This window comes from Balaenoptera ricei, chromosome 1 (assembly GCF_028023285.1).
Source record: "Balaenoptera ricei isolate mBalRic1 chromosome 1, mBalRic1.hap2, whole genome shotgun sequence".
NCBI lineage: Eukaryota > Metazoa > Chordata > Mammalia > Artiodactyla > Balaenopteridae > Balaenoptera > Balaenoptera ricei.
Window position 1 is genome coordinate 148931463 of NC_082639.1, and position 10631 is coordinate 148942093.

A 10631-nucleotide genomic window follows, 5' to 3' on the forward strand; every position below is an offset into this window, starting at 1 on the left:
TACTCATTTTTTCCAAAATGTGCTATTATTATTCTTATTTTACAGATGAAGAAACAGGTATAGAGAGGTTAACTAACTTGCCTAAGATCACAAAATTAGTGAGTAGATTCAAACCTAGGAAGTCTGACACTGGTGCTCAGGATATTAACTACCACTACTAATACAGACATAGATTTAGATACAAATGTAGATGCATTTATCATCTGCTTGCTTAAATGTCTGTTTTCTTTACCTTGAGCTCCCTAAGATCAAGGACATTGCATGGCACATTGCAGCTTATCAATAAATATTGTAAACTAATGAAAAATCTTCTCACTTTCCAAGATAATTTTGCTGTTTCCTACAGATTTTCCTATTATATTTATATTACTTTTCAACTAACACTCTTGGCTTTTCTTTCAAGTCTATTCCAATTATTATTTGGGTGGTTTGTTATGAGACATGTTATGACATTTTAAATCTCTACATCTAAAACTTCATTCTTTTGCTGAGACAAAAATTATCTCTTCCTCTCCTCCTGCCAAATATCACAGCAGATTAAGTGTTTACATGAGGGGAGTTTGTAGTCCAGGATTTCTGCAACAGCGGGCTTCAAATATTCTAGTCAAATCCTGCCTTTTTCCGACTCTTCCTGATGAGTGTTACCATCAAAGCTTCACTCTGGCATCTATTAGTCCCTGAGTGCTTATTTTGAGAATGGTTGCTATCATCACTACTCCCTTTACATAGGTGCCACCTAGTTACTTTTGTTTTGACAATTATGGGTTAAATACATTCCAGAGTTTAGTCCTGCTTAAGCTTGCTAGCTCTCTATTTTAAATTAATGCACAGTGGGTCATTTCTTACAAGAGTAAAGCTTTCATTAAACAGGAATCTTTCAAAGCACTCATTTTTATTCTTTTCTATAGATGAGAGACTTCTTTCACCATTAAGTGATGCTTTTCTCCCCTCTGCCCTACAAAGCTACACTACACTGCAGTTAATAATGACTGGTGATTGAAAAGAACTTATACTTTAATCTTAAAATATTGTTCTCTTTAGAGATACATGTTTGACTATCCTTCCCCACTGCCTTGTGATCATCTTTTTAAGTATTTACTTCCAGTTCATGGAATTAATATCACCCTAAAAGACCAGTTCCACTAAGGAGTTTTTAAATGATAAATATCACATATAAGGATCCTGTTCTTTGCTATGGTTTTTAAGTCCAGTAATTCCCTAACAGAGAACACTGTAAGGGATTAATAAATTCATTAGCAGTTACTCAATAGGAGAAAACATGTGGAACTCTTTTAAAAATCGCCTCATTTTATATATAATTACCCTTCAGTCTCCCTCCTAGCATTCATCAATTTAGAAATAAGCCATAGGGTATTTAAAATGCCTTTCCCAATTGATAAAGAGGAATAGAAGGTGGAATTTTGGATTCATAAGCAGAAACTACCTATTGCAGTAACTACATGTTAAGGACTGGTCAATGTAAGCTGGCCACAGTTAGGAATTCTATCTCACCCATATTTGAATCACCAATATCTAGTATAATTGCAGACCTTCTTTTTCTTTCACATTCTTCTTTTCCTTTTTTCTTCCCTTCCTCCAGTTGAGACATAGGATTTTGGGGTCTAGGAGAGAGGTAGAGCTGGAAATGTGAGTTTGAAAGCAGTCTGAATATAAATGGTATTTAAGACTGTAGACAGGAGGGAGTTACCTAGGGTGAATGTTTAGAGAAGTTAGAGAAGGAGACTTAGAAGAATAGTCAGTAGGATAGAAGCAGGATGTGTTCAAAGAAGCCAAAAAAGTGACTTAAAAATAGGGGAGGTGGTCAGCTCTGACACATGCTTATAGGAGATAGAATAAAATAAGGAATAATGCTGAGTCTAAACTCATACTCTTCACTGTACAACAGGCCAATAAATCGAGAGATGAGTTGTTGGGGCAAGGAATAGCAACTTTATTCAGAAAGCCAGCAGACCAAGATAGTGGACTAATGTCCCAAAGAACCATCTCACCTGAGTTAGAATTCAGGTTTGTTTTATACTAAAAGGGGAAGGGGTGTGGTAGATTGTTGCAAACTTCTTGGTGCCATAATCCTTTGTTCTTGCATCTGTCCATGTAAGTCTGGTCACAGTGTTCCTATAAACCTCCAACAAGACAAATGTTATACTCAGTTCTGCAACTTTATATCTCTAGATAAATGGAAAAGTATTATACCTTTAAAGGTCAACACCTTGAGAATGGGCTATCCTGTGTATTTCAGGCTATAAGCAACATTATTTTAGTGATTAACTTGCAACAAAAACAGTATAATACAAAGGTTAAAGTAAAAGAAATAGATCCAATATGGAGTCAGATTTGTCCTTCCCTGTTACAATAAGACTTATAAGGAATAAACTTAAGTTTGACAAGGTGATTACAACTGTAATTAGAGTGCTTGGGACAAAGGCCTGATTGGAGTGGGGTGAAAAAAATTAGAAATGAGGAATAAAGATGATGACTTTAGACACTTCTATCAAGAGATGTGACTTTATTTAAAAATTAAAAAAATATATTTATTTTATTCACTTATTTATTATTTTTGGCTCTGTTAGGTCTTAGTCGCGACACACAGGATCTTCATTGCAGCGCGCGGGCTCTTTGTTGTGGTGCGCGGGCTTCTGTCTAGTTGTGGTGTGCGGGTTTTCCCTTCTCTTGTGGCGCGGACTCCAGAGTGCATGAGCTCTGTAGTTTGCGGCACGTGGGCTCTCTCGTTGAGGCGCGAGAGCTCAGTAGTTGTGGCGCGTGTGCTTAGTTGCCCCGTGGCATGTGGGATCTTAGTTCCCCAACCAGGGATCGAACCCTCGTCCCCTGCATTGGGAGGTGGATTCTTTACCACTGGAACACCAGGAAGTCCCCCAAGAGATGTGATTTTAAAGGGAAGCAGAGAAGTGAAGAATAGCTGGAAATTTTAAATTATAAGGGGCATATTTTAAATAGTGGACAATTTAAAAACTCATTTGTAAGCCAATATGAATAATACAGCATAGAGAAAGTGAGAAATAGATGATGCAGATAGAGGGGAAATAATTTCAGGAATAAAATTACTGTGTGGGTGAGCATAGGATCCATAGCACAGTTTGATCAGTCGGGCTGAGCTGCATGAGCTTCTTCCATTTTAACATTAATGGAAACAGTGTTTACATGCAGGTGCATATTTTAGATTGGTAATGGAAAGGTGAGGTAGGGCTCATCTGATAATTTCTGTTTTCTCAATGAAATATGGGCAAGGTGAAGTGTTTGGCATGGGGTAAAAATGTTTTAAGGAAAGAAGAGAAGCCATAAAATAGTCGTTTAGGAGAATGGAGACTAGAATTTGTGACAAATGTCTGGTTTCAACATTGGTTCACCAGAGGAAAATGTGCAAACCTGTTTTAAGCACACTTGTCTCTGAGAACCCACACTTGGTTACTTATCAAGCACCATGTCTTCAAAGATAAGCTATATCACTTTGGCTCTCATTCACTGTCATTTTCCACTCTGATTCAGACACCTAGAAATTTCTTTTATCTTGCTCTTCAGCTCATTCGTGCGTTTAAAAACATTTTTCAAATTATATTTTATTTTGCATTTCCATGTGTTTTGTGTAGGAGGAGAGTTTTCCAAATGTTTTCAAGAGATATGGAAGTAGAACTTCTACTTCTCTGAATTTGTTTCATCATTTATGAAATGGGAGTAATATCTACTTGCAGAATTGTGGTTAAGTATTAGAAATGATATATATAAAATATTGGCCCATAAAAGACAATCAATAAATAATAGTTGTAATTATTATTACCACTAAATATTATTTTGTCTAAAGAATAAAAAGACCTTGCTTCTACCCTGCTTTTTTTCCTAGATAAAGTTAGCTTCTGAAACTCTGAAACTGTATTTTTAAACAATTACTTTTTAAACAATTTTAATGTGCCACAGTGTTTCTAAGTTTCTAATGTATTAGTTTGGTTGGAATATAAGATATCTTACTGAATGATAATTTTTTGTATTTTGAGTTATATAATGTTTTAAGGCCTTGATAATATAATATTTGAGAAAGAATAGACTTTAAATAGGAAATGTATTTTCTTATGAGACTTTATTCTTATTACACAAGCAAAAAAATTACATTAAAAATATAATTTGAAAAACCCAGTAATAACAATGAGGAAAAAACTTGGAGTAAAAAAGCCAATATATAACTTGAAAGGGATTTTTGAAAACTGTCACAATATTATCCATATCCTCTTTGTCTACTAAAATATTACTGAAGACTACAATGTTTTGAAGTAAAGCATTATATCAATTTGAGTAACTAAAACTAAGAAATGCTAATCATATAATTTTAGTGTCAGTCTGGGTTTTTTTTTTCCCAAATTAGAACAGCCATTGCTACACTTGGTGTTCTCTATAGGAATATAAATACTACCAAAATCAATGTTCAATGCTTAAAGGAGAAATATGAGACACTGACATAGTGAATCTTTATTCCATATCTTCTTCCGTGTTGCTCTGCTCTAGGACATGCATTTCTGTTTCAGGTAATAACCCATATTCATTCAGGAAAGATTCCACATCCCCAGTAAAAAATTCTTCGGCAAACTGTTCAGCAACACTAATGAAATTGCTTATGAGTTCCCCACCTTTGTAGACGAGTAGTGTGGGGAGTACATCTGAGGAAAAGCGGTCCCCAGCGCCTGTATTAGAAGCTTTTATTTTACAAAACTTGACCGTAGGGTATTCGGCTGCAAGGCATATTAAGCTACTGTTTAGAGCATCACAACCCTTAATACCGTCTTCATAAATGTGAACAATGATTGTGATTATTTTCTGCTCCTTTTCAATGGTTTCCAGGAATTGCTCCCCAGATTCCAGCTCATAGACAAACCCATATCTAGGCCCGAAACTCAGCTTCTGGTGCATATCCTGCATACACTGCCTACGGTATTTACGAAGGCAATTTTCATCTTCTTTTTCTCTGTGGATTAGCTCATATTCTTGAACGCTCATCTGGAAATAGATGAAAGAAATGATAGAGATCATTCAGTCAGAAATTTATATTCCTTATAATACCAAACCCCTTCTCAACTTAAAGAATTTGCGTTGGCTGTCCCCCCTACCTCCTGAGATGGCCTTCTCCTTCACCTCATTTGTTCAAATGTCACCTTCTTTATTATTCTACCTAAAAGTGTCCCTGCCCCAGGCTTTCTGTTCTTTATGCTGGTTTATTTTTCTTTGTAGCAATAAACATTACTTGATATTATAGTATATGTTTATTTGTTTCATTGTTTAATATTAGTTTTTCTAACTTTTATGCTGTATGGGGGCAGAATTTAGTGTCTGGCACACAATAGGGGTTCAGTAATTATTTCATGATTAAATACATGCATAAGTATTGCTAAATATAGTTGAGCTATGAGATGGTCATGAAATGTGCCACTTTGGGTGAAAAAAATCCAGCAAGGTCTCCTCTAGAGTGACTTTCATAAAAGTGTATACACATGAGCATGCATGCACAAGTGCCTGTACACGCACTTAAATGTGTTTCCAACAAATGCCTTTGGACATTATTGTCTCCTCCACAAAAATTGTGAAAAAGATTTTTTCTTATCACTTACTAATTTTTTTGGAACATGTAGGATGGAATTTAAGAAAGACAGCTTTTACTACTATTTGGAGTTCACCAGATTAGCCAAAAGACCAGCAGCATCACCATTACCTGAGAAGTTCTGGGAAGTGCAAATTTGGGGACGCCACCCCAGATCTACTGAATCAGACTCTGTAAGTGTGAGGCTGAGTGAGACATGTTTAAACAAGCCCTCTAGGTGATTCATATGCACTGGTTTTACACACACACACAGAAGATATAAAGGAGTGATGATGGGACATAGTGTGACTAAGAGATGTGGAGCAGCCCAGAGCCAGGGAAGTTGGACGACTCCCACATTTATGGAAAATCTACTATGTCTTAGACAATTTACATAGATTATTTTTCTTAATCTTCACAGTAAACCTATCAGTTAGTTTTTTTACAGAAGATACTGAGATTAAGTAGAAGTATTTGGTGCTCTCATTATTTCCTTCTCTTGTTTCTTCCTCCTATATTTGTTTTTCTAATGTCCTCATTCTTCTTCTTATTGTTTTCTGCTTTAAAATTATCGTTCCAACTTAATTTGTTTTAATCCTAAACATTGTTAAATGTTTTATGTAATTTTTAAGTTGCTACCATAGTTCTGCTAATTTAACAGGCTGAACCACAAAATACTGATTTACATATGCATTTGAGCATTCTTATGAGAACTTGTTCCATTCACATCTTCAGGCAAATAGATATTTAAGCATTCAGATACATTTCTAAAGCTTAACCTTAATACAATATTTTTAATCATTATAATGTCTCACATTTGTATAGCATTTTACATGTTTCAAAATACATTCTCATTTATTTTCTCTTCACATCCCTTTAACACAAGTGGAGGAGGTATTGTTATAGTTCCTCAGATAGGAAAATTTAATTGTCTCATCCACATCACATAGTGACTCAGTGAAGGAACCAAAATCTGAAAACGAGATCTTTTTTTTTTTTTCCACTTCCCTCACAAACATTTTATTGCATTAATTTTTTTTTTTTTGGCTGCTCCAGGTTTTAGTTGCAGCATGAGCACTTCTTAGTTGCAGCACGCAGACTCTTAGTTGCAGCATGCATGCGGGATCTAGTTCCCTGAACCCAGGCCCCCTGCATTGGGAGCACAGTCTTACCCACTGGACCACCAGGGAAGTCCCTGAAAATAAGATCTTAGATTTGAAGATTTTTTACAATGGCCAGAAGCCTAGAACCAAGAATATTTCTGATGCACAGACTGTCTGTTGAGAATCGATATACAACAATCAATATACAACAACTCATATATGCTGGTTTGGAGATAAATAAACCACGAAAGTGATTTTTCCCCACAATGAAAATCACCTTATGGTTTCTTTTAGTATTTCTTTAGTATTGCTGTTGTTTTTATATAAATAATATGTGCTAATTATAAAGATTCAAAACTGAACTAAAAGCTAAAGGAAGGAAGTAATAAATACTGAAATTTTACCACTCTGATACTCTAAGATAATCTCCATCAAGATTTTAGAGATCATCTTTTCTTGTTTCACTTTTTAATGTATGTATGACATACACATTATATAATAAGAAATAAGTGAGAATTTTTTAAAATGCTGCTCTTAAAAAAATCATGGATATATTTTTTTCATAGTGTGGCTTATTCTGCTTACCTTCTTCCTCCTCCTTGGAAAGGAGGTTGAGAACTGTCAACCAATCTCACCCTTCCAATTAACCAATATTGTCAATTTGGTGAGTGTCTTTCCATACTTTTCTACATACATGCTCATATAATCATAGAAGCATAAACACATATACAGTGTTTGTTTGTTTTCCATTGCTCTAGAGAATGAGATCATATAACTTAAAATTCTCTGTATCTTGCTTTCTCATGTTGTGGAACTACCTCTAAGTCAACTCATGTATTTGTAACTCATTCTTTTAACAGTTGCCATGTATTTCTTAGTATGGGATGACTTTATAGGCATAGGCGTTTACTGCATTTCCTTTTATTTTTGCTAATACAAACAATACTATAATAAAAACACCCTGTAGATTATTTATTTTTGATTTCTTCTTATCTTACCTTTCTGCTGAATCTTTCTTTTGAGTCTTTGTCATCTCTACTCTGAGGAGAAGACATTTGTCTGAGAATCTCCTTCTTGCTGGGTGGGAATGAATTACTATCTTCACTCTCCAATTTAAACTTTCTCCAATCATTTATTACTCCTTTGGGTCCTGGAATAAAATTTAAAACAAATTGTTTTCCTTTTTACTTTCAAAAGGACTACTATTTACACAATTGATATTTGTATAAGTATTGCCATGGGAATAGACTTGCTATCTTCTATATCAGAAAAATTATCTTATTTGGGCTAGAAATTTCTGACTGCCTTGCTCATAGAAATGTTCTCCCACATTAATCTTGTTAAGTGGGTTTTGACTAAGAATCTTTCTATAACATCTGTGTTAATGAAAATGCAAATTATGCACTTTGAGCTATTGGAAAAAATTGTGGGTAAAGGTATTAAAAAATTAGAGTATAGAGAGGAAACTAGAATTCTAGAAAAATAGTACTGTCATTAAATAAGAAAGAAACTTCAGCAATAAACCAAAACTGGAAGCACACTATTAACAAAGGAAACTAGGATTTGAGGGGAAACAGATTGAAATGTTATCAAGATCCAGAGAACAATAATGACAATAGCACTTAAAAGACAACCAGTAAGAGGGAGGCCTGATTTCAGTTAAAACTAAAATGGCCTTAAGAAATTTATTATATAACCATTCAATTCCTTCTAAGATCCTAAGAATCTTTTTACAAATATAGAAAAGATGGAATTTTCAGATTTAAGAATATTAATTAAATCAAGGATGATCCAACTGAAGTTCTGATGTTCAGTTGCCCTGATAAATAATAACAGTGTTTGGAAGAAGGTCTAAATTCTTGAAAATACGGAGTTTTAAATATCCTTCACTAAAACTTAGCTATATCCATATTTTAATATTGTATTATGTATGTAGATGTATTCTCTCTCCCACATATTTCCTAATAATTTTTATTTATATAATAATAATATACAATTTTAATATAAATTTATTTATATTAATTATGTTCAGACAATCGATGTTTTTTTACTTACTTGTGTAGTCTTCGTTTTCCAGATGTATCTTCTGCATATACAAAATATGCATGTGTATAGCATGCGTTTATGTGTGAAGAAAAGAGAATCCCTTTTTTTCTCTTTTTTTACAAATGGTAGTATATTATGCACACTTCTGTTCACTTTTCTTTTTTTACTTCATAATATATCTTAGAGATTTTTTTCACATATATACATAAACATCCTTTTTAAAAAATGGCGGCATGGTATTCTACTGTGTAGATATTAATTTACTTAGTTTCTTATTGATGTAAATGGTTGCTCCACATTTTTTCTCTGACATATGATTCTGAGTGAAGAATCCTGCACATACATCTTTTTTCCTCTCTGTGCAGGTCTACATATAGGTAATGGTAGTAAAATTGCTTGGTCAAAAAGCATATATATTTCTAATTTTAATATTGCTAAACTACCTTTAAAGAGGTTGTACCAATTTACACTGCTACCAGTAATGTATGAATATGCCTCTTTCCAAAGTGTGATATTAAACTTTTTTACTTTTACAAACCATGTGAAAAAAATGTATTTCACTATATAGTTCTAACTTTGTAAGTGCCTATAAAAATTTTTTTCTAAATAGTCTATTCTATATTTTGCCCATTCCTCCGTTTGGTTTTATTCTTATTGATTTGTAGAAATTTTAGTATATATTAGGAAATTCACCCTTTGTCAGTTAGTTGCAAATGTTTTTCCTCAATTTGTTAAATTTTTTTTGGATTTTGCTCCTGGTGACTTTTACCAGATAGCAGACATTTGCTTCCCCACTTTCCTTCCTCCCTTCCTCCCTCCCTTCCTTCCTTCCTTCCTTCCTTTCCTCATTTCTATAGCTGAATTTATCAATCTTCCTTTATGGTTTCTTGGTTTTGTGTCATACTTAGAAGGTATTCCAAACACTGCCACTATGAAATTAGTTTTCATGCATTTTTATTTAGTACTCATATGAATTCATTCAAACTCAAATCGACATCTAATTAAAACTGTTCTAAAACTATTTGATTTCACATTAATTTATCCAGTCAAATATTTTTTAGATGATTCCATCAACCCATTCAAAGGTATTACTTAAATTTCATACTGAATAGTGGCAATAAGAACATTAGAGATCTCCAGATCTAATTTTAATTTTATAATTATTTTTTTCTTTTAACTTTGCTTACCTGTGTGTGTGGCCTGTCCTTCAGAGTCTTCCTCCAAACTTTGCCTTTTGGCTCCTTCCATTTTAGAGATTCAGATTTGATATAATCTATAGGATAAACAAAGAAGTAATGACGACAGATGAATTCTAGGAGAAATATATGTATATATTCTGCTGCCAGGTTCCATGTAAGTTAAGGGTTATGACTAAGTGATGCAGTGTTTAGTTTTCTATCTACCTTGTAAAAGCACATTAATTTAATATTTGTGTCCTTAAAGATATTTGGACCTAAGAATTTTACATAATTTATAGTTTGTCTTTTTTGTACTTAAAAAGCCTTCAGCTTGGGTCTTTGTACTTAGTAAACATTATTTATTACTGATTTTCTTTATTATTACTGTTTGTTACTAAATTTCATAAAATTATATTCTAATCATTTTATATAATAATAATGTTTTAATTAATAATAATTATATACTTACTATGAACACTTGTATGTGCCAGGCATTGTACCAATCATTTTATTGTGTCAAAAGTCACTTAATTCTCACACAACCATGTGTAGCAGGGACAATTGTTAATGCCAAGTGAGGAAGGTGAAGGACAGGGAGTTTAAGTTTTACTTGCCTAAGATCACATAGTAAGTGGTGGAGCAAGGGTTTGAATCTACATTTGATTTTAGAGCTGTCTTAAAGCATTACACTATTAATGGAAGTTAAGA

At 33.6% G+C, this 10631-nt stretch overlaps 1 protein-coding gene across 1 annotated transcript; it reads right to left on the reverse strand.

The window, feature by feature from the left end:
• Nucleotides 1-4494: 4494 nt before the first annotated feature.
• Nucleotides 4495-9993, reverse strand: PDC (phosducin). Its single transcript, XM_059904154.1, has 3 exons — nucleotides 9933-9993; nucleotides 7698-7849; nucleotides 4495-5019 (listed from the first exon to the last, which is right to left on the reverse strand). Exons 1-3 carry the CDS (start codon nucleotides 9991-9993, stop codon nucleotides 4495-4497), a joined length of 738 nt encoding a protein of 245 aa, XP_059760137.1.
• Between the last annotated feature and the right edge of the window lie 638 nt (nucleotides 9994-10631).

Excerpts from the sequence above, each read along its gene's own strand:
- PDC (XM_059904154.1), bottom strand. The coding sequence starts at position 9,993 with ATGGAAGGAGCCAAAAGGCAAAGTTTGGAGGAAGACTCTGAAGGACAG. Across the intron at positions 7,850-9,932 it reads AGGACAGGCCACACACACAG|GACCCAAAGGAGTAATAAAT; the intron begins GTAAGCAAAGTT and ends ATTTTATTCCAG. Across the intron at positions 5,020-7,697 it reads AAGAAAGATTCAGCAGAAAG|ATGAGCGTTCAAGAATATGA; the intron begins GTAAGATAAGAA and ends ATCTATTTCCAG.